The sequence below is a fragment of the Chionomys nivalis genome, chromosome 2, assembly GCF_950005125.1.
Source record: "Chionomys nivalis chromosome 2, mChiNiv1.1, whole genome shotgun sequence".
Lineage (NCBI taxonomy): Eukaryota > Metazoa > Chordata > Mammalia > Rodentia > Cricetidae > Chionomys > Chionomys nivalis.
This window is the reverse complement of record NC_080087.1, coordinates 116,750,113-116,773,939: the sequence shown is the minus strand read 5'-3', so window position 1 is coordinate 116,773,939 and position 23,827 is coordinate 116,750,113. Positions and strand designations below refer to the sequence as shown.

The window sequence follows — 23,827 nt, the reverse complement described above, 5'->3', positions numbered from 1 at the left end:
GAAATAATTATCAAACCCACTTGTATATGGCTCTGTACATGGTAGGCATGCCCCCACCCCCAGCACTGGGTTACATCTCCAGGTTTATTTGCTATCATTACAAGCACGTTAGTTCTCAGGCCCAGCGGCTGGAACATGGCTGGGCATTTTTTCTTAAAAGACATTTAGCTTCTTACTTCAGATTTATAAGTGGCTTCAAATCAGCAGATGGGGTAGGCTGGAGAGATGGCTTCATCAGTAAAGTACTTGCCGCACAAACATGAGAATCTGAGTTTGGACCCTTAGCCCTCTATGTAAAATCCACCAGTGTGATGGTATACGGCTATGATCCTAGCATTGGGGCAGTGGATGGAGGTAATTCCCCAAGACTCACTGCTCAGCTCGTCTTCCTAAACCACTGAACTTCAGGTTCAGTGAGAGACTATATCTTAAAGAAAAAGGAACAGGATGGAGGAAAACACCAACATGCATTTCCAGTCTCCGCACGCTTCTGTATCCACACGCACATGAACTCATGCATGCTACCCCCACAAAAATTAATTTTCGAAAGTTAAAACAAAAATAGAAAAGGGGCATGCCTTGTGGCCTTCGTGCAGTTTTCTCTAAGGGCATGGTGACCATATTGGGAAACTCATCAGCACGGTCTACAGAACTCATTCTGACAACCCATCTTTCATACATGCTTGGTGCACATGCACACATGTGTATGTTAGCGGTTCTGTGCACTTTTAGCAGTCATGTAGACGACCATCACCCTGTCACCATCACAAAGTCCCCACACTGCCTGTCTCTAACGTGGACATGTTTTACTTAGACCACAAAAGATTTCCCTTAGGAGAAGACAGTAGTGCTGGTAGACAGAGTAACACAAACCCAACAGCAAAAGAAGTGCAGTTCCTAACTTTGGAGGTGTCAACTTTCCTTTAGAAGACCCTGCCCCCATGCTCCAGATGGCACCGCATGGCTTCCCTGGGCTGTGCTGCTTCTCAGATTAAGCAGAGACCAACCCATAACCCTCCACATGCAGGGCTGACAGCGAGGCATCATGAATGGAGGGAGCTCACACGAACCGTTTACACTGTATCTCATCACCGTTGTGAGCTGTTTCTTCGTCCTGCCATCGGCCCCCAGCTGCAGCATGCCCAGGATGGATGCGATCCCATGTGGGGAGACGACAATGTTTTCCTGAGGCCGTGACTTGATGATCTGATTGAAAACCTGGATCCCCGTGTCAGAGCCTAGCTCCTCCAGAGACAGAGAGTTGAACTGGGAGTACACAGAAGACAAAGTCACTGTGGTCAAGACGAAGAAGGGAAAATGCCAATTCATGGTGCCTTCCAACAAGGACAGCCTAAAAGAAAAAGAAAAAAAAAAAAAACCAGAAATATATCACTCTTTCGTGAACACAAAGGTGCGAATACTCTGAACTCCATCTGATTTCCTGCACTCATGATAACGAAATCCTGTGCGGAGCGTCACATGCATGGAGTTTGGACAAACAGGACTGGACAGCAGTGAATTTCCATCAGCTGGGTACTTAGTATGCACCAGGCACTAGGCTAAAGTCAATATTTAACTCTTGCAACTCTGTCAGTCATGTAAGCGTGATTTCCAAGGGTCTTCCATGTGCCAAGCCCTTTTGTTAAGTGTCAGACAGATACCTGTAAACCAGAGTGTCTTTCTAGAGAGGCAAGGAGAAAATAAACCAGCAAGCTATTAGATAACTTCAGAGAAGAATAAAAGCCAGAATCATAACGCGAAGCAATGTGGGCGAATGAAGGGCTATGGGGTTGGGGGTGGGGTCGCATCATAGGGAATGCGATCTCTGTGGCAGGAACACAGATGAGGACAACTGAAAATTGAGAAAAAACCCAGCTATGCATGGATGCAGGAAAAGCATGCTAAGCAAAGGAACAGCAGGACAAAGGGACTGGGGAAGAACAGGCAGGCTGTGTGACAGAGGCCAAGGGAGACAGAAAGCACGGGTCACAAGAGAGTACTTGCAGGGCTTTAAATAGAGGAAATGATTCAGGTTATTGGGATTTTCTTATAACCACACAGACTTGCCTCTTTTAATGTACCACATCCAACTTTTTTTTTTTTTTAAAGTACAGGAGTGTTAATTAAAACAAATTTCAGTGGTCGCTTTAAAGCGGCAACAGGGCAGAACAATTGGTAAATCCATAAACTGTGTGGATGCATTGCTGGTGCCGAGCGTGTCAATAACAGCCATCGGCTTTAAACATGATCCAGGACTTGATTGCCCCTGACAGCGCTTTCTTTGGCTGCAACAAGAGGTAGGAGTTTACAAGTATTTACCGGAAAGTAAATACTTCCATTAAGTTAGAACCCAACAGCAGCAGTAAGCAAAAACAAAGGCAGAATATGTGAGGTTACTCATTTGATCCCTGCTTTAGAGGGCTGAGGTTTCATGAGGCACGGACCTCCCGTGGAGCCCTCGGAACCCCATTGTTGCCGATGAAAGGTTACAGAGGGCAGCATTTGGAGAGACAGGTGACCTGGAGAGAGAGGAAGTCAGTGGCCACGAGGGAAAAGAGAGAGTGTGGGAAGGGCTGGGTAAAACATGTCTTCCTGCCTTCCCTTCCCTGTTTTGGGAACTTCCCACACTAAGTCATGCATGGCTGATACTCAGAAAACACTTCTGGGATTAAGCCCAAGGGTTTACGAACATTAATTTCTAATTTTATTATTTTTCATTCCATCAAACTAGAGTTTATTGAATGTGGTGGAGGAAATGCTTGTGTTTAGCCCTGAGCATCACAGTGAACTCCAAAACTGGTCCAAGAAAATGCCAGCATCCCGGCTGGTCAAGGAGTGTCAGCACAAACAGAATTCCCCACCTGGCTGTCCATGTACAATGAGCCACTAAGGACACACAGTTCAAGCACATGTTGAATGTTCTTACCCATTGTGAGACAGGTAAAATTCTTCTAAAAATTCAGAACGCCTGGGGTTTCTCTAAAGCTTAATTATACAATAATTGTCTAAATTCAGCCTGTCTAAATTCAAAAGGTGTAAGTGACCTACATACGCTCCCACGTGGGCCTCTGCTGCGGTCAGCAGTGGCCTATTTTGACTTTGGCACCTTGGACTGGCTCTAATACCACGACAATCGCCCGAGTTTCTGGGAGCCCGCTGGACCTTGGAAGACTTCCAAGGCCTGATCATGGAGCTTAGCTCGCTCCTCTTCTGAGGGAGCTTTGATTTCCCATTTTCCCTTTCTCCCTCAGGGAATGCATTTCTTATTTGAAATTTAACATAACACACACACACACACACACACACAAAATGTGGAGAACCTTTGTAACAACCAACCTCATCCATTTCAGTTAATGATTCCTAAGAAACTCTGCTGAGTGAGGGGATAGTTGAATAAATGGTTGCATTTGTACAATCAAAAGGCACAAAAAGATATCATGTTGGTTTTGCCACAGGTAGCTTTAAGGTACTTGGGGGGAGAGAGAGACAAAGACAAAGACAGAGACAGAGAGAGAGAGAGAGAGAGAGAGAGAGAGAGAGACTGTGTTTTGAGGAAGACAAATAAGCGCAAACTTTCTAAGAGTCTTAATATCAAGACATCAGCATGGCCAGTCTCACAAACAAAGTTACTTTAGTTACCAGAATTTTGCTCAGTTATTATTTTTTTTTCCTCTGAAAGAACAGTTCCACTATAGTGGGAGTGTTTTTCTTGGTTTCTTTGCCCAGCTTTTGAGAGACGTCCATGTTCGGCTTCAGAAAAGCACACTGGGCAGTCTCAGGGCTGTGTGGAACTTGGAATCAGGGCAATTTTTGATGGATGTTCTGGGCATAACTTCTGCTTGGCTAAATGCTCTCAAATCAAAACTCACCGGGCTTGTACTCATGTCTAAGAATAAGCTTATGAGCCTGGAGTACGGGTGAACCCATAAATCACTTCAGTCTTGAGTAAGTCCTAATAATGAAATATACTCATACCTCTACAGAAACTATTTTAGAAGACATAAGTGTGGTTGTTTTCAAAATGCTTCATTTTCAGGACAAGCAGAACCCTGCAATGGAAATAATATAGCAACTTTCCGTTTATTTTCATTTTTAAAAGAAATCACTCTTCAAACTTGGGTATGAGAGGAAGAATAGGAATTTGGCCCAAATGTATTGGGTAGCATGCATACAGCGGTTCATAAATCTGTTTGAGTGTTTCAATTTCTTGAATAATGTTTCTGCAACAATAAAAAGCAATTCATGTGCTTTAGGCCATCATTGAGGGAGCTCATAAGCCTACCCATAAAGCTACTGCCACGGGCACAGCCTTCCAAATGCTGGCTTTCTCCTACTCGGAGCCTTTTCGCTTTCCGGCAAGGGGAATGCTCCAGAAGTAATTGGGCCCTGCTCTGAGCGGTAAGCACGGTTTAGCGCAGTAAATAACGGGCTGCTGGCTCTGCAAATGCCAGATTCAAAATGCATACTTGAAAATGTGTCACTTGCCGATGGCGGACGTGAGAGAAACACGTGCCACAGACTCAGGGGCTTCCACATAGGCGAAGCTGAAATCTCTGCAAATTTCCCTGTTGGGCTTTCAATAGCGGCTTACAACCTATTTCCTCCTGATTGATCACGACACTCTCTTGACCTCAAAAATAAATAAACAGGTTGATAAACAAACAAACAAACAAACAAAAAAGTCCTTCACTGGGGACTATGGAAGCCCTTAGCCTGCAAAGTTTCCCAGGTCTCCTCTTTCAGGACTGTTTTCTGTTGATGGTCTTTCCTTTGCCTTTTTTTCCTCTATTGTTCATTTACTGACCACCAGAGCCCCCACCCCTCAAACTCCTCCTCTCTGAATATGTCATCCCGCTCTGCACCGTGCATTTGGCTTGTTTTTAAACTGTCCCACCCCCTTCCCACTAGACAAAAAGTTCAAAACCAGGGGCCTTTAGAGTCCTGGAGTGTACGGGGTCTATTTAGTGCCTCACCACTGGCATGCACTAAATCAGAGGCAGGAGCGAGGGCCTAATCCCACTGGTTCAGGGTTTGGTTTGGAACACGGTGTTCTTAAAATACTTTAGGAAACTAAAGTTCAGGAGACGGCACATACGAGTCTGGATTTGGAGCTACACCTCCCAGGAAATGTGAAAAAGGAGACGCACTGGCACTGTCGGGCGGCCACTCTCACCACAAATGTCCTGCTTCAGTGCTGCCCCTTAGGGGCTGGTCATGTGCCATGATTTCTGCAGCTCTCTGCACACTGCCTGGGAAGCTGCTGTCCATCACTCGCCTGGGCTGCATACGGACTTGTAAACAGACCCCTGGACTGACTCATGGCTGATTTACTATATGACAGAAAGTGAGATATTTCTAATTTTCTATTTAACTATTTTTATATAAAATATACCTTTATCCTCAGCACAAACAGACAATAATTTCCATGTCCACACACTCTACTTAGCATAGCAAGCCTATGCAAACAATTTTGTGTGAAAAGAACCCAACAGAAGTCTATAGGTTCTGAGACAATTGTCAAGGGTTTCTCATCAGCTCTGGGAGAACCTAAGAATATCTAAAGAAAGGATCTATCCTCCATCACTCACTAAAATATGTTGGAATGTGTATATGAGTACACACATATATGTATATGTATACACATTGTCTCATATATTCAGATATACATAAAATATATGGAAAAATCTATGTCCATAATATTCTACGTTTAGAAATGATCATTTTGTGGCTTATCTCTTTCAAGCTAAAGATTATTCTGAAGCAAACTACAGACATCATAGAGAAGCATTCAGGACCATTCTAATATGTACCCCCAACCCCCAGTTAGGAAATAGACCCACAACACCATTATCACTTAGCAAAATCAGTAACTCCTTCAAATGCTAATTACCCAGTGTTCACACTGTCCTCATTGTCTTGTGTTACATGGATAATTTTATTTGATTCAAGATATCCAGGCATTACAAGTTGATAACCCTCTTGCTTTTTTAGAACAACAACAACAACAAAATCTTAAGTTGCTTTATTTTTAACTGTGGTCCTAATACCCACTGGAGTTTGATAAGTGTGTTCCTCTGTCTTATGCGAAGTTGGTACAATGGGAGCAAGATAGTTGACAACAGATAATCTAACCTGAAGAAAAGAAAACTTACTACCTGGAAGGTTATTAGCAACCGTGATCTAGAAGCTAAGCAACGCAACGGATTCAATCTTCAGGTTCAGGCTGTTTTGTAACAGTGATGTGCAAGGCGTTAGGCTCAGGAGGCTGGTCAACCGTTCTGCTTCTGTGCCGGGATCAGTGCCCACGTGCCTTTTCCTTTCCCCTTTAATTAGGGGTTCCAAATGGTAGGTGCTCTTATAACTAAGTTTCCTGCACTCATTAGTAGGACTACAGAGACAAGAAAGGCTCCCTCCCTAGTAGACTACCCTGGGCTTCAGTCTGTGTGGGAAAGGTGGACAAATGCTAGAACAGTTGTCAATTCAGAATGACTTCATCAAACAATTCAGATCACCACAGCGTCTGTCTCTTCTCCTGCCATTACAAACGCACGTTTTTAACATTTTCTAGAGATTTGATCCACTGTAAATATTATTCTTGTTGGAGACTCAAATTAAGTCACTTCAGAACTGATTTTTGAAACATTCAATTGGATCACTTCTTCTTTTTTTTTTTTTTTGGTTTTACAGATTATATATTTCAGATTCAGCAATCTTCTGTTACCAGCGGCTGCTTGCAATTCTACATCATCTTACGCCCTTTATATAGTTTTCCTTATGCATACACATTTATAATAGTTTGATTTATAAAATAGAAATAATAAGACTAGGTATAACAAAATAAAGTCCATTAAGATAACTTTCTTTATCTCTTAAAATATTTTCTTTTTCTTATATATTTTTTCTTTTTTTATTTACTTCTTTATTAAAGATTTCTGCCTCCTCCCCGCCACCGCCTCCCATTTCCCTCCCCCTCCCCCAATCAAGTCCCCCTACCTCGTCAGCCCTAAGAGCAATCAGGGTTCCCAGCCCTGTGGGAAGTCCAAGGACCACCCACCTCAATCCAGGTCTAGTAAGGTGAGCATCCAAACTGCCTAGGCTCCCACAAAGCCAGTACGTGCAGTAGGATCAAAAACCCAGTGCCATTGTTCTTGAGTTCTCAGTAGTCCTCATTGTCCTCCATGTTCAGCGAGTCCGGTTTTATCCCATGCTTTTTCAGACCTAGGCCAGCTGGCCTTGGTGAGTTCCCGATAGAACATCCCCATTGTCTCAGTGTGTGGGTGCACCCCTGGCGGTCCTGAGTTCCTTGCTCGTGCTCTCTCTCCTTCTGCTCCTGATTTGGACCTTGAGATTTCAGTCTGGTGCTCCAATGTGGGTCTCTGTCTCTGTCTCCTTTCATCGCCTGATGAAGGTTAATATTCAGGAGGATGACTATATGTTTTTCTTTGGGTTCACCTTCTTATTTAGCCTCTCTAGGATCACGAATTATAGGCTCAATGTCCTTTATTTATGGCTTAGCAATCAGGGAAATGCAAATCAAGACAACTTTAAGATACCATCTTACACCTGTCAAAATGGCTAAAATAAAAAACACCAATGATAGCCTTTGCTGGAGAGGTTGTGGAGAAAGGGGTACACTCATCCATTGCTGGTGGGAATGCAAACTTGTGTAACCACTTTGGAAAGCAGTGTGGTGGTTTCTCAGGAAATTCGGGATCAACCTACCCCTGGACCCAGCAATACCACTCTTGGGAATATACCCAAGAGATGCCCTATCATACAACAAAAGTATATGCTCAACTATGTTCATAGCAGCATTGTTTGTAATAGCCAGAACCTGGAAGCAACTTAGATACCCTTCAATGGAAGAATGGATGAAGAAAGTATGGAATATATACATATTAGAGTACTTCTCAGCAGTAAAAAACAATGATTTCTTGAATTTTGCATGCAAATGGATGGAAATAGAAAACACTATCCTGAGTGAGGTAAGCCAGACCCAAAAAGAGGAACATGGGATGTACTCACTCATATTTGGTTTCTAGCCATAAATAAAGGATCCCTTGGCTTCTGATTTGACAAGATGTCTTTAGGTTCATCTGTACATTTCCTGTCCCAAGTAGAGTCAATCACTTCTGATTCCTTTTAGAATGAAACACTATTTACAGATTGAATCTGGACACCCCCATCTCATGAATCCCAAGTAAACGGAAGCAATATTGGGAGATGGAGATACTGAAGAACCCACATTTACTTATGTCATTCTCTGGGGTGTATAGAACCTTAAAAGGTGGATTGCCTGCACAGAAATTGCCTTGCCTCCCAGGGCCAAGAAAGCCACAGGAGGCTTATTAGACGAGGCCAAAACGGGGAAGTCAGCTGACATTAAACACTGGTAAGACTGGTCAAAGAATACTACTACTGTGTAAAAATCAGTGAGTCTCCTGAATTGTGCCTATCATAAAAAGTGGAGTCACAATAATGCCAGGCAACTGGAATGAGCAAGGGACAGTATTGCAAGGAAGGTCACACCCTACCCCATTCTACCCCAGTTTCTCTCCATCACTTCTTCCCAGTCCAACAGACAGCCAATGGGGAAAGCTCTGGGGTCCCTCTTCTTCAAACCTAGATGCTCCCTCATTGATCTACCCCCGTACCCACTCTTCTAAAGGGGACATGGTTGGCCCGAACAGACCTGAAGATCACACTGCATGAGAAGAACCACAGTTCCCAACAGCTTTCGCTGAGGACTTCTCAGAGGAGAGGGTTTAGTTTCTCAAAGGATAAATGAAAACTCTTTACACAGGGCCACAATGCTCAACTGTCAGGCCAAAGATTTCCCGCCAACATCTTTACCAGCAGAAGAAAGTTTCCAACTCTCAAGAGCCTTTCACAACAGCCTTCCAGAGACCCTTCAGGAGTTGGTCTATGAAGACTTAAGGATCTCTGCAAAGCTGTGGTAACGGTTCATCCACAGTAACTGGCGTGAAGATTAGGAAGCCAAGAAGAGGCTGGTCTTAAATACGGAAGCCAGAAGACTACATTTTGAAACCTTTGCAAGCCATTCCTGAAATTACGTCCCTCAAGCTGTCCTTGTTTTCCAAATAAGAGCGCATTTCCTTTCGATAACTAAACCAGAAGAACAAGCAAGCTGCGACACGTGACGATGTGCATCTGATAAGTATGCCACCGTCCTCGGGGTCAGCATCTTTATAACTTAAGGAGGAACAAACAAGAGAGGGCAGCTGGAGCTGCCGCGGCCTTAAAATGCTTTTCCGGGTTACCGCCAAGAAACTTAAGTTCTCTGAAGTTCTTATATATATATATCCTGAATCCAAAAGGTTTATATATATGTTTGATATATATAACACCAATTACTTGGGTCAAGAACCAATCTAAAAATGCTTAGGAAAGACATTTTCAACAGCAATGGCTAAAAGGAAAAAGAATATGTTTTATTTGTAAGTGTACTCTGGCGCCCCACTGTCCTTTACCCATATATTTCTCAAACTGAAATTTTTCTTAGGGCAGGTGGTAGGCGAAAGAAGAAGACAGTGGGGGATTTGTTAGTTGTCTACTTCCAAATATATAAGATTAGGAACATTTTTTTCCCCTACTTTCTTCAAGGTTTCAGACACAATTTGCTTGGGGTTCAAACCGAGCTCCTAGCACCCACTCAGCAGGAGACGCAGCGTGAGTGACCCTCTTCACCAAGCTTGCTCTCCTCTCTACTACTTCCATGTGTGCCTTCACAGTTTCCTCAGATGATTTAAACAAGAAATCGAGTGTTAAATGAGAAACAGAGTGGGCCGACGCATTTCGGTATGAGGTATAAAAAAAGAATACAGTGGTCGATAATGGTGGGATGGTAAAAGTGGTGTATATCCCCACCCCCTAGAAACCCATTCATAATGGTAAAGGGTGATGCCTTCCAGGGTGCAGTGCTTCAGATGAGGAACTTCCTAACCCAACAACCAAGAAAGGTCTCCAGCACTGCAAACAATTTCATTGCATAAAAAAAAAAAAAAAAAAAGATGCGAGCACCGGACTGAGCTCCCAAGGTCCTAATGAGGAGCAGAAGGAGGGAGAACATGAGCAAGGAAGTCAGGACCATGAGGGGTGCACCCACCCACTGAGACAGTGGGGCCGATCTATTGGGAGCTCACCAAGGCCAGCTGGACTGTGACTGAAAAAGCATGGGATGAAACCGGACTCTCTGAACATGACGGACAATAAGAGCTGACGAGAGGCCAAGGACAATGGCACGGGGTTTTGGATGTTCACCTTCCTAGATCTAGTTTGGATGTTCACCTTCCTAGATCTGGATGGAGGGGGGAGGACCTTGGACTTTCCACAGGGCAGGGAACCCTGACTGCTCCTGGGACTGGAGAGGGAGGAGAAGAGGAGTGGGGGGAGGGGGAGAGGGGCGGGAGGAGGGGGAGGGAAATGGGAGGCGGAAATTTTTTTTTCAATAAAAAAAAAAGATGCAACAAATATTGTACTTTGGGGGATACAAAATAACCATGGATTCACAAACGCTTTAATAGAAAAGGAAATTCCTTTTATTATAACATAATTAAGATACGTTTTATAAACTGTTTTTACATCTTAATTATCTGTACAAGGAGGGTGTGCCATGATGCACACGTGGAGACCAGAGGGGAATTTATGGGAATCAGTTTGTTCCTTCTGGCATATACTCAGGTCATGAGACTTGGTGGCAAGCGCCTTTACTATCTGAGCCTAAAATATGTTTTGTAATTCTTATATCTCCCATTGAGATATTGTTTATACAATCTATACCCAAAGCTAGACCATAGCTTCAAGCGTCTTTTGCAATAACACTGATGCTGTCTCTGGGTCCTCTACTCATTGATGAGAACTCAGTGCTCTTAAAATTGATGCTGATTAAGACAAACTAAGAAGGCCAAAAGTTATAACAACAAATGGATTTAAAAAAATATTGCTGAAAACCAATCTGGAATAAAGACATATATTTTTTTTAAAGAAAAAAGCATATACGTGATAAACAACACACTCCCTTTATCAATTAACTGTAAGAGAACAAAAGAAGATCTGTGCCCAAAAGTGATTATTTATTTCCAGAAGCAAAATCATTGCAGTAAGTAGCTAAACTGGCAATTTTAATTGCAATCTAAATCTCCAATGGAAGCGGCACCACGGGCAGCCTTTTAGCAGCTCAGCATACTTGCCCTCCAGCTTCTGTGCGCGCCCTCGCTAACTGTTTGCACCTGCTACCTTTGGACCAGTGCCAGTGGGAAGCAAAGCCCACTTTTCTTCCTGGGCCTTAAGTGTTTACAGACACTATTTCCTCCCAGAAGGCTAATAGCCATTGACTCCTGGTCTCGCTGTAAATGACTCTCCAGAAGGCCCATGAGCTCTGGAGTGGGACTTGGCCCTGATACCATCTCTCGCTTAGCTTCTTCTTTAATAAGACCCTCTCTTCCCATTCCCCTGCTAGGTTTGCCTAGAAGGGCTTCCTTACCCAACCGCTTTGCTACTTTTGGGAGAACACACATGACCTATGTCACCCAACACTGGGTAATAGTTAATGGCATCCACCCAATAGTGTCACTTGCTGTTATGAGAACCAAGCAGTAATGGATCAGTCCTTGATTCTGGATAATCTGGACAGTTAATTATGGATAATTTCTTTTTGTTGCCAAAACGCTTTCGCTATATAACCCGGGCTGGACTCAAACATGCTCAATCCTGTGCCTCAGCTTCCCTAGGTTGGAAAAGATATACTTTAATTGACAACAAGACCATTGATGATATAATCAACTATGCAAAAATTATACTCATGGGCAAAAAGACTGAAGGACACCACCGAGCTACTGTTAGACAATTGTTTCTGGTGACAGGTTCATGCTCCGCAGCATATGTAATTTGCAGAGCTTCAGAAATGAAATGCCACACTTAGAACACAATCTTTTTTTCTGCTTATAAAAACACATAACGACAGGAGCATGGAGTCGACATCAGCTGAAAGGCGAAGGCTGGATGGAAAGGGATCAGAGAAAGCTGCAGAGCGCAGGCACCAGAAGACCACGAAAAACTAATAAAGTGGGATCCACTGGAAAGAGAGAAATGTGGACACATAACACAGTAAGCTGCTTTCTTATACACACGGTCTTCTGTCAATCAATACAGACGTCTCTACTCTGATGAGCAACTTGATCTACGTCTCTACACGTCCACATCAGACATTGAAAGAGAGAGGTGATTATTAATTAATATTTTATGCCAGGCATTTAGTACAGTGCCTAGGTTATGGAAGGAATTCAATACATGTTTATGAAACAAATTGTTAATTCAATGGAAGTTAATTGTTGCATTTCTAGTCTATGTGCCAGCAGCAATTAAATCCTTCTCCCTCAATTCTAACTTGCTTAAAATCTATAGACTACACCCTTAAGTACTTGGGAATAATAGCCATCATTAACTGGAAACACACTGCTGCAGTCTGAGTACATGTATCCTCCAGGAATTCACTTACTGAAGTTCTAGCCTGCAAGGTGATGTTATCAGAAGTTGGCTCTTGCTAGACACGGTGATGCACACGTGCCTTTAGTACCAGCACTCTGGAGGCAGACACATCTCTATGAGCTCAAGGCCAGCTTCGTCTACATAGTGAATTCCAAGCCAACCAGGAACATACAGTGGGACTCTGTCTCAATAATAATGATAATAATAACAAAAATCATATCTTTGAGAGATGATTAGTTCTTGAGGGAGGGGCTTCATGATGGTATGTGTGTCATTCTCAAGGGGACCTCAGAGACAGCTAGTCCCACTTAATGTATGAAGAAACAACTGTTTGTACCACGTGCAAACAGAAAGCAAGCCCTTGACAGCCACGGCATATGCCAGTGTCTTAATCGTAGACTTCCCTGACTCTAGAATGGTGAGAAATAATTTCCGGTCATTAATAAGCTCATCAGCCAATGATATTTCGCTACAGCAGATTAAACAAACACGGCATCTACTCAAGGCCAGACACCACATTTTACATTGAAAATGCAATTTAATCCTCCACATAAGAAGGAGGCATTACTTGTTTCTATATTACACAGCTCATACATGGCAGAGAGCTGAGACTGAGATCCTGTGCGCTTGGCTAACATGCCACAGCGCTCCCCTTGGTGGAGTTTAAAGGCCCGTGAAGGAGAAGGTAAAGAAACACTGTGTTCCTCTACCTGGGTTTAACTCGACAAACACTCGGAACAAACAAGTGACCACAGCCTTCAAGAGTGCCAAACTGCACACAGTGTTTGTTACTCTAGGGAGGTGGCTTTCGTCCAGAGTGAGGGCAACTCTGTCCCCAGGGGACATTTCTCGTTGTCACACTACTTGGGTAAGTGGTGTTATGCCACCTAGTGGGTGGAGACTTGGGATACAGCACCTTATGGGTCCCTCTCAGGGTATGCTCCCGTACCTCATACTTCAGGGTGTGGGTCAGCTCCTGTACCTCATGCCTCAGGTCTCCATGAAAACCTACGCTCTGATGCACAGAAGAACACACACTCCTCCTCTGCCCAGGTCACACCACAATGTCACTGACTTCCCTTCCTTTAGAGTGACAGCCAAAGCTACAGCAATGCTGACACCAATTTGATGATTCTCCCTGGGTTTTTTTTTTCTTTTTCTTTTTTTTTCTTTTTTTAACCTGAAACTTGCCTGTGTGGAAGAGGAAGGAATCCAGCCAATTACTTCTGTGCGTCCTAGAAGGGAAGGCGTATGACCAGCAATTATACCTTCAGCCTGCTGGCTAGTTCAATGTGTCAACCCCAGTCTGCCACAGCCTGTGGAAGACACTCTGAGGCCGGAAGCAGGGATGGAGGCATTCAAATGAGCTCCTGCTTCCTGCAGGAAGCATGGGGCGATGGTAATACCAGGCTGAGTCACTGGCCAGCTATTTCCCTAAACCCTCAGAAGAGCAGCAGCGGGAAGCCAAACGGCATCCCATCCTCTGCCCTTGGTCTGTCCTCCTTCCCACCGGCAGTCAGCTCTCTCCCCATGGCTGCTTGTTTTCGTTAAGCCAAAGCTGCTCTATCATTCATGTTCGGGGAAATGGAACTGCCAAGCGCAGAGAGAAGATCCTTCACGTTCACAGGCACCCTGCGTAATGTTTCGCACCTCCGTACTTACTCCCTGGCACTCTCGGAACCATTTCTTTCCAGGACGCGCTGAGTGAAGCAACTCTGGGCCCCACCCCAACTCTAGTCCCTCTTCCACCTGAGGGGACCTGTCTGTCTGTCTAGCCAGGAAAGCCAGACTACTCGGCAAATAAGTTCTGAATTAGGTCTCAAGATGACCCCATGTCAAATTACTCTAAAGAGTGAAGGTCTCTCTCTCTCTCTCTCTCTCTCTCTCTCTCTCTCTCTCTCTCTCTCTCTCTCTCTGTGTGTGTGTGTGTGTATCTATGGGGGGCTCCATCTTCATGGGGAGGGAAGCCTTCTTTAGCAAGTAAACTGGTAGGGGACATCCGAGCCCCACAAAGAAGTCACAGGGAGGCTTATTCTGAGCCATGAGGCCCAGCTTTGACAGTGCCAACAGAGGATGTGGGCTTTAATCAGGCAGGAACCTGAAGGCCCCTGTGCTCCTATTTCAGACAGTGGGGGTGGTGGGCAGGGAAACCCACATTCGACCACGCAGAGAGGGATTCAGACTGCTAGCGCTCAATTTCACAAGCTGAAGCCTCTTGGCTCCCCTAAAGCCAGGTAGTATTCAGAATTTTTGGATATTAAGCACAGCCATCCACTCCTCTATCCCACGAATATTAAGGCAGTGCGCTGGGCTCGCTGCTGTGCAGCCAGAAGAGAAACCTGCCTTCGTGTGAGCACTTTTTATGAGCATGTGCTAATGGCACTGAGGAGGTGTGTCCGCTGTTTCAACAGGGTTATCAAATCGCCGATCAAATCGGGATCATTAGCATCTCCCCTCAGGGTTTTCAACCCAAGTGGTCTGGGACCCTTTGACATCATCTCTAAAGACATTTGTGTTCTTTAGAAACATATAAAGGTGAGGAGGACAGAGCTGTGGCATCCCGAGAAGAAACCAGGGACACAGGGTGTCACAAAAAGCTCCCAATGATGAGGAACTACACAGTCCAATGTGTCAACAGAACAGAGAAGTTGGCAGGCCCTGCTTTAGAGGTGAAGACTTTAATCAAACCATCATGCCACTGAGGCAATACTTTAATTCATTTTTTACTTATCTTTGGTACAAATGCTCCGAAAGTAAGCAGGCTATACACCAGAGGAAGCCAGGCACACGCACACAGAGAGGGTCTGTAGCAGTCTGAGGAAAGCCCCGCCCTCCCCAGGGGAGAATGGAGAATGAGCTGTAGATAGAGTCCAAGGAGCAGGGAAAGAGGTCAGAAAGTCATTCATTAAGACAGCCTGGAGGGTAAAATGCCTTTGATGGCTTTGCTTCTTCTCTTTTCACGCCATCATCCCTTTGCAGTCTTTGCAAGGCATGGGTGACCCTGGAGTGGGAAACGCTGGTGAACACCCAACTCACGGGCAACATTCACCAGAGCTCAAACTAGACAGCAGCTGAAGACTCTCTCATACCTGTGTCCATCTTCCTCTACTACCCCTTGTACTTGGGTACCAGGTACCCTCAGAGGCCAAAAGAAGGCACTGCATCCTCTCTCACTGGAGTTACAGGTTGTTGTGAGCTGCTGTGCGGGAGCTGGGAATCGAATCAGGTTCTCTGGAAGAGCAGCCTGTCCACTTAACTGCTGATCCATCTCTCCAGCATAGGCCAGTTCAGAAGGCCTCTATCAGTGCTGGCTTCTGCCATCACTACTGCGTATAACCATAACTATCGTAGACAGAGATGATGATCTCATTCTCTGAGGGTCTCCACTACAGACCACCTTAACCTTAACTTCAAGTACAAAAGACTCAAACTGACTCCTGAAAACAAAATGAAGTTGCCTTATTTAGTTGCTTGTCTTTCTCTTCCATTGCTGACCCATTTCCTATATTTCTTCAGTGTAAGGGCTGCAAAGGCCTAGGATGTCACAGTAAGGGACCTCTGTATCTGGGCACAGATCACTAGCGAAGATAACATACAGGCCTTTGTTTTCCCCACGGCAGCAACAGCAGGCTGTGCTGTTCCATCAACAGTCCCCATGACAGGGTTAGAAACGACCATGGAGTACCACGTCAGCTTGGGAAACGGGCATCAGGTTGCCAAGCTCGTGAATACAGAGTGTTTTCCTATCAGGCTGAAATTGAAACAGGGTGCCTGTTTCAGTTGAAACGTGACTCAAGCCACGTTGAAGGTTTTGGTGTGTGGCAACCCGACAAACCCTGTCTCAGTGGTCATGAGGTCATCAGATTTAACAGTAGCCGTCTGGATTTTAAGCCGTCTCTCAGAACTGTTTGTTTGTTTAGATGGGTAGAATAACATGGAACAAGAAGTGCTGGACAACTACCCAAAGACAGCACTTACAAATAATGTGACACCATACTACAGAGCCTATTAGGGTGACCCCAGAAAACGGGCAATCTGGAAGAGAAGGCTTAAGTGTTTGTAAGTGGACCCCGAAACACAGTGTCCCTGCATACAGATATTCCCTCAGCAACTTTCATGGAGAAACTAGGAAGGGCAGTGGCTAGTCCTAACCACTAAACTTGCTAGTATTTGCCAGATCTTAATAATTGGCACCACCCACCTCCTACTTCCCATTCAAGAATTCAAGCCAAAAGCCTGGGAACTATCTTTTCCTTTATCCCATTAGAATCATTAACAAATTCATTCTGCCTCTTGAACGCATCTCAGATAGTCTCTCCATCTCCCTGTCCCCAATCAGTGTCACCAACTTCTCTGGAAGGCAGCACTGAGTTCCTTACCTGAGATACCACCCACACTGCTCTCTGACTGCAGAGAGAAGTAGCTTTCCAACATTCTTGTTAGCAACGGTAAGTCCATCCTGCAGCCCATAAGTCCCTATCTGGACAGGACCAAACTTTCCTCCTCCAGATATACCGAACCTGCTGGTTTCTTTTCAGCATTTGGCTTCCACGTGAAAGTTCTTCCCAAATGAAAGATACATCAGGTTGTTTCCCCTTGGTTCCTCATCTGCCCTGTCCATCACTGTACCCTAGAATCCAGGATTTGGCACATGGATACCCAGGGGTTCAATATACAAACAAGGCATTAAAGAAGTAGCCAGGTCTCCGAAGACCAACTTAATTCAAAAGCGCACCATGGACCATTTCACACAGTCTAACATAGCTGAAAAGTGCTTGGCACTTTCACGGGCTGGACTGGGTGATTCTTGGTTGGAAGGGGCTGTTAAGCAGCATCTATAGGCATTACCCAGGGGATGTTTGCTGCATTTTCCACCCAGTTGTGATAACCACATGCCTGGAGATATGAATAGACATCCCTGGAAGACAGAGGGAAGAATGACCCTGATTGGCAACCACTATTAAAAAATTTGGAATAAATGGGCAGCATTCCCATTCTGGGCACACAATGCCTAATTAACCTATATTTATCGTTTTGAAGCAGAATAACGATAGGTTTCAATACAGTGTGGCTGAACAATCATTTACAACATCATTTATTTCAGTAGGAGTATTTGTTATGCCCCACCCCGCCCCCAGCCAAGCTTATGGAACAACCATGAAGGCCTGGGTTAGACCACTCTGACAGATTCAACTTACTTTCTGCATCGATATACTAGGTGGTGTCTGAAGTGAGATGCTGGTGAACAACGGGAAAGGATGGGGCAGGACTCCATTCCTTTTATCCCATCTGACTTTTAATTCGTGTCTGGCACATTAAAAAAAAAATAAAAGGAAGGAGGGAGGGAGAGAGAAGGAGAGAGAGAGAGAGAGAGAGAGAGAGAGAGAGAGAGAGAGAGAGAGAATGGACAACACTGTAGAGCTGGAAGTTTCTGGTGAAAGCACCACCTCGCAGCCAATCATGCTTCTCTCTGTGGTGGGGCGAAAGCTAGGTTTGAAGTGTGAAGGACAAGTCTCGCTGCCATGAATCTCCACCCAGCTCACTCTAACTAAGGCACTACTGAGCTCACGGCACTGCCTCTGGAATGCAAAATGACTTCCTAGTTCTACCTGCCACTCTGCAACAATATTTTCAATTATTGGTTCAATTGCAAATGCCCTCCAAGTCATTTAACCAAATCTTACCTATATAAAATAGTCAATTGTGCTCTCTGGGCAATTCCCAGCTGTAAAAAGAGAGCTGTAGTGAGGAATTCTTTTCCATAGCTAATTGAAAATACTGCACATATAATGCATGATTTAAAGTACCCAGGAGGAGTTTCAATTTGCATTCCCTATTTTAAACGTACAATCAAATGCTGTCTTAAAGTGCCCTACACATTTAATTCAATATAGCTTGCCTGAAGCCCCAGACACTCCTAAATTTTAGCACTGTGAATTAATGATGGGAGGTTTTTAAGGCTCCAAGTGACTTTTAAAAACAATGGCTTGAAGGGGGTGGCTCTTTTTCTAAAGAAAAAAAACATTCCATAGATTTGACTGGTTCAAACCTGTGACAAGAAAAGAGAAGAAAGCTCAAAATGGCAGCAGGATGCCAGGAGGCCTGACAGGAGGAAGGTTCCAGTCATAAGAACATACTCACTAAGGAGGCACAACCGAGTTCTCGAGAGTGCCCAGAACTAGGATTCAAGATGCGAAAGCCCTTTGGACATTCCAGACCAGGGTGGTTGACAATCACACCCATGGGGATGAAGACAGAGGCTGAAGATTTAATGTATGCTATTTGGGAGAAGGGTGTAAAAGTGACCACCTTCCATTTCTGAGAGCCTTGTGGGTTTCGAAGTAGCTTGTGCCCTTCCCCAGTTAACCAAGCAGTGATCCAGGTCCTACACCAAGAACCTTCATTCAGATGAATGACAGACATCCTTAAAGAAACAAGACAAAAAGTGACATGTAGTAAGAAGAGCTTCAGGCCAATGAGAGAGGCAGCTACTTGCCTTTATAAATGGTTACACTGATTATTCGTGTTCCACAAAGTAGTAAGTAAGTAGGAGACCGTGAGAGCAAGGGTGGGGGTGGGCACTGCTCTCCATAACAGGTAAGAGGGACCAAGAGTGGTAGCAACTAGTATCTAATAGCTACCAGCACAGAACAAAAATCATTAGACTCTAAAGTCAGGAAACACAAGGGACATCAAATATACATCTACAGAGGGCATGAAAGTTCCAGGCACACTTTGAACCCTCATCTTTGGTCTATAAAATGAGAAATGAAATTAAGATGAAAGAACTCACAACCTAGAAATTTCAATAACCTGTCCTCAGGGGTGAGGCTCTTACATTATCTATAGTTATGCATAAGAATGGAAGGGATATAGTTGGGAATAACTTTCGATGAGCTAACTACCTCTGCCTATTGGCTAGGAAACAGTCTACATGGAACTACCTCAGGTTTTCAATCCTATGAACTGGGCCACTAACTTATACATTTTTTTTTTTTAATGTATCCTTGCCTGTCTTGGAGTTTGCTATGTATATCCGGATGACCTTACAGATTTGTCCGTCTCTGTGATGAGACTAAAGGCATGTACCACCACACCCAGCAACTTGCACAACCTTACCGACCACTCAAGATTTGTTGTTCCTGAACTTTCGTATGGTTTTGAATTTTGAGATAGGTCTTGCTAAGTGGCCCTGATGTGTCTGCGGTTCCATAATAGGTCAGGCTGATCTCAAAATTATGGCAGTCCTCCTGCCTCTGCCTCTGGGCCATCACACCATGGGGTACACTATTCAGCTGAGAGACCCTGTTTAGTTTATCTGTCATCTGTCTGGGATGCTGGAACTGTTAGTCTAACTCTAACAATGAGCATCCTGACAGACTCTGAGTTTTTATTCCACACTTCACACCCACACCAGCAGGAAATGCCATCTAAGCAACCATTTTTTTCTGAGGTGCAAGGAAAATGTGGCACCATTTGGTCACTTGCTTTTCTTACCTCCCTGGCACCGGAGATTATCTTTTCCTCAGGGCAAGCCCACGGAACATAACCAAAAGCTGAGCAGGTCCTGCAGAAGCCGAGAGAGAAAGAGATGGAGAAGAAAAGATCCATGTAGAAACTAAACATTCAGGTGTTAAATAAAGAGAAAGTCCTCAGAATTCATTGGAGATATCACACTGAAAATGGATTCCTCCAGGAAACAGGGAGCCAGTGTTTTGCATTTGTTATTAGGATTACTATGGCTGCTGTGAGGTCAGCTATGGCACCCACAGATGTGACCCTGTGATATTTAGTCTCCTCTTTTGGGGGGCAGTTCTCTTAACCAAGTCTCCTGCTTGCCAGGTTTGGTACAAACATCCTAAGCAGAGCTTTCTGGTGAGCTACAGCAAGCAAAACTAGTCTCCAAGAAAGTATTACAAACATGGAAGTGGTGGGAACAAACCCTATGAGCCACCTTCCAAAATAAACTAAACACATAAATAAATATATATGTGTCCAAAGGCAAGAATCTGGAAATACTTCCCCATAAACCAAGGGGGTGAGCAAAGAGGAGTGGCCTTTGGTTGTAGGGTTTGTTTTTTTTTTTTACTGTAATAGAAATAAAAATTCTGTATTTACAAGTCATCTCCACCATGAAACCGAAATAATTCTTCAAAGCTTAGAAACCATTCATGGTGGTAGGAAGCATGGCTCCAAATTCAGTTTCCTCCCCTGGTTTGCCTCAACTTCCCTTGCTATGGTAGACACGGACACCTTCTGAAGGCGTCTAGGAGGGAGTCAAAAGAGGGGGACATTTAGCTATTTCGTACAAGAAGTCTAAGTTCACTCAACACAAACGTGGGGCACAGACCTGCTGCCTCATCTCTGCCTGCTTTCCTAGATCACACACCTGCTCAGGGACTCAGTGCCCTGCTCTATAGTGAGGGCCAACCCTTCATCCATCCTCTACTACAGAGGTAGATGAGATGACATAAACCACAGAGCTCTTCCTCTCGGGAATGACCACTTCTCTCTGCCACGTCCAAGCTATGGCAGAAGAGCAAGGGCTTCTAAATAAAACAAACGAACGAAAAAGAAAAGAAAAAACAAGAGCTTAACATTCACTTTCTCCCTTTATCTAGCTTCTAGAATGGACAGTGTACCAGGGAATGGGTAGGGTGGGCGGACTGGCTGAGTTAGGAGTTCTCAAGGAAGATGATATTCCACAACAATGCAGAAAGCGAGTGAATTCACTGGAGACTTACAAAGTCCTTAAAGGGGACACAGCGTTGTTGACATGTCACATCACACATGAGATGTGCAGATGACATGTAACCCAGCCATGTCACCCAGCCAGAGAGACAGACATAAGGGAACATGTAGGGTGTGTCTCCTGCAAGGCTGGCATTGACAGTGTTTCTTCAGGAAGACGCCACTCCTAACTGTGGTCTCAACTTTCCCTCCCAGATATCCCACACAGAGCTGAATTTCCAGCACACCCAGCACTCTTCTTCACACTGGTCAAGAAAGAACCTTTCTTCCAGAAGGTGGACTTCCCATCAATGGCCTTCTGAGTCCCAAATGTGAATGCCTATCATGCAAACTCAATTTCCTCTCTTCTCAGAGAAGATCCTCGCTACCCTCACAAGTTTGGGTTAACCAGACTAAACAAACTTTATGACTAAGACATGAAATCACATGTACCGAGAGCTAGAAATAGCACTCGTCTTTCTACCCCCACCTTCCACGAAGCAATTTATTTTGGCCTCTCCTCGGTCATCCTCCAGTACCTACTATCGTTTCTGTTCCCAGACACCACATCTCCTTACTAAGTGACAGGTCACAGGCATGAAATGTTGACTCGGTTGCAATGAAAAATTCCTGAGGGAACATCCGTGCGATTGCCCTCAGAGGCGAAAATGTAACTATCCATGACCCCTAGGGCCAATCAATGACTGACTGTGTAGATGCTAAGAAGTGACCTTTAATAGTCTCTTCCTCTGACAGTAGACAGGGTCTCAGCTTTGCTGGCTAATTTTTATGGCAACTTGACACAGGCTAGAGCCATCAGAGAGCCATCAATTGGGGAGGGGACCCTAATTGAGATGATGCCTTCATAAGATTAGCCTGTAGACAAGCCTGTAGGGCATTTTCTTAATTAGTGATTGATGGAGGAGAGCCCAGCACATGATGGGTGGGACCACTTCTGGGAAGGTGGTGCTGGGTTTTGTAAGAAAAGCAGACTGAGCAAGCAATGGAGAGCAAGCCAGTGAGCAACACTCCTCCATGTCCTCTGCATCATCCTGCCTCTAGATTCCTGTTTCAGTTCCTGCCCTGATTTCCCTCAGTGATGGACAGTTGTCTGGAAGTGTAAGCTGAAGCAAACCCTGTCCTCCTAAGCTGTTTTGGCCATGGTGATTTTTTGTTTTGTTTTGTTTGAAACAGGGTTTTTCCGTAGTGTTTTGGAGCCTGTCCTGGAACTAGCTCTTGTAGACTAGGTTGGCCTTGAACAGGCAAGAGATCCTTACCTCTGCTTCCCGAGTGCTGGGATTAAAGACATGTGCCACCACTGCCCGGCTGGTCAGGGTGTTTTATCACAGCAAGAGTAACCCTAACTAGGATATATTTCCTCATCATTCCAGCCCCAGAGCTGGATGACATTTCTTGGGCTATGCTGAAGATGCAATTGAATTTAAGATTGGATACTTATCAAAATAGGGGAGATGATACATGCTGTCCCTAGGCCTGGCCCATCATGCAATCCCCCGAGCGTGCACATAGTACTGCATGTGCATGTTCTTGTAGCCATACATACTGGAAGTACACGCTTCCTATGAACAGTGGGCCACACTTTCCAAAGTCATCCACCAAAACTTTCATCTTTGGTGTGCAAACTAATTTCTCCTCTGAGCCAAATAAACCATTTTTGGCTGAAACAAATCAACAAAAACCGAAGTTTATGGCAAATGGAATTTTGTGGACATACAAGTAAAAGAAACAAAAACTATTACCCACAGGGCATCTAAACACCCACATTCACGACTACATTCCCACCCTTCACCTGTGCACAGACTTACCTCACAGACATCCTTGCGACACTGAAGTCACTTCTCTGCCTGAAGGGTTTCACATGAGGCCTCCCAGACAGCAGCTGCCTAAGAACTGGCTATCACTGTCCTCATGTCACAGACAAAATCTTGTCACTTACCTGTAATTTTTCAGTGGGGACTCTGGGTTCTTCATCTACAGAGCCACAAGCTTCTGCAAACTGCCTGGAGGATTCAGCACTGTCTTCCCAGGCCATAGCTCATTGGGACATCAGTGGCTTCTCTGCCTCTCGAGATCACAGACTACTTTTTTTGATTCTTTTTATAAGAGACATAGGAGGGAGAGACTCCGGCGTAGCTGTCTCAACAATTCAAGCCCCCCTGACCACTAACCTCTCTGACATGCTAAGGATCTCATTAGCGTCATTAACGTTGGCAGATTATGACTGACTCGGCGAAGCACCAGGGGCAGGGCGGAGGTCACAGGATCAAGTCTGCTATGGTGAGGGAACACTGATCACATCAGTGAAAGAAGACAAAGAGCAAAACAACTCCATGGAAACCTGTCTACTGAGCACGTACAATTGCGTGTGTGTGCACGCGCGTGTGTGCGTGCGTGTGCGTGTGTGTGTGTGTGTGTGAAGCTATGCAATGTCAGGTGTCTTCCTCTCCTGCTTGCGATCTTAGTTTTTGGCATAGAATCTCAATCATTTCAGCTAGAACAGGTGGCCAGCTAGCCCCAAGGACCTGCCTATTTGACTCCCCAATTCTGGGAGGATAGACACACACTGCCA

At 44.7% G+C, this 23,827-nt stretch overlaps 1 protein-coding gene across 3 annotated transcripts in view; it reads right to left on the bottom strand.

The window, feature by feature from the left end:
- The window catches only part of Serpine2 (serpin family E member 2), a 61,068-nt gene that overhangs the window by 26,064 nt on the left and 11,177 nt on the right, over positions 1–23,827 (bottom strand). Inside the window, exons 2-3 of one of the 3 annotated variants that reach the window (XM_057761540.1) lie at positions 20,005–20,074; positions 1,071–1,351 (exon numbers count right to left, since the gene is read on the bottom strand). In XM_057761540.1, the coding sequence (XP_057617523.1) occupies positions 1,071–1,329 (259 nt within the window). In that variant the 5' untranslated portion in view covers positions 1,330–1,351; positions 20,005–20,074. Of the gene's footprint in view, positions 1–1,070; positions 1,352–17,705; positions 17,724–20,004; positions 20,075–23,827 lie in introns of those variants that run through there. The other 2 variants (XM_057761538.1, XM_057761539.1) reach the window with 2 other exon arrangements.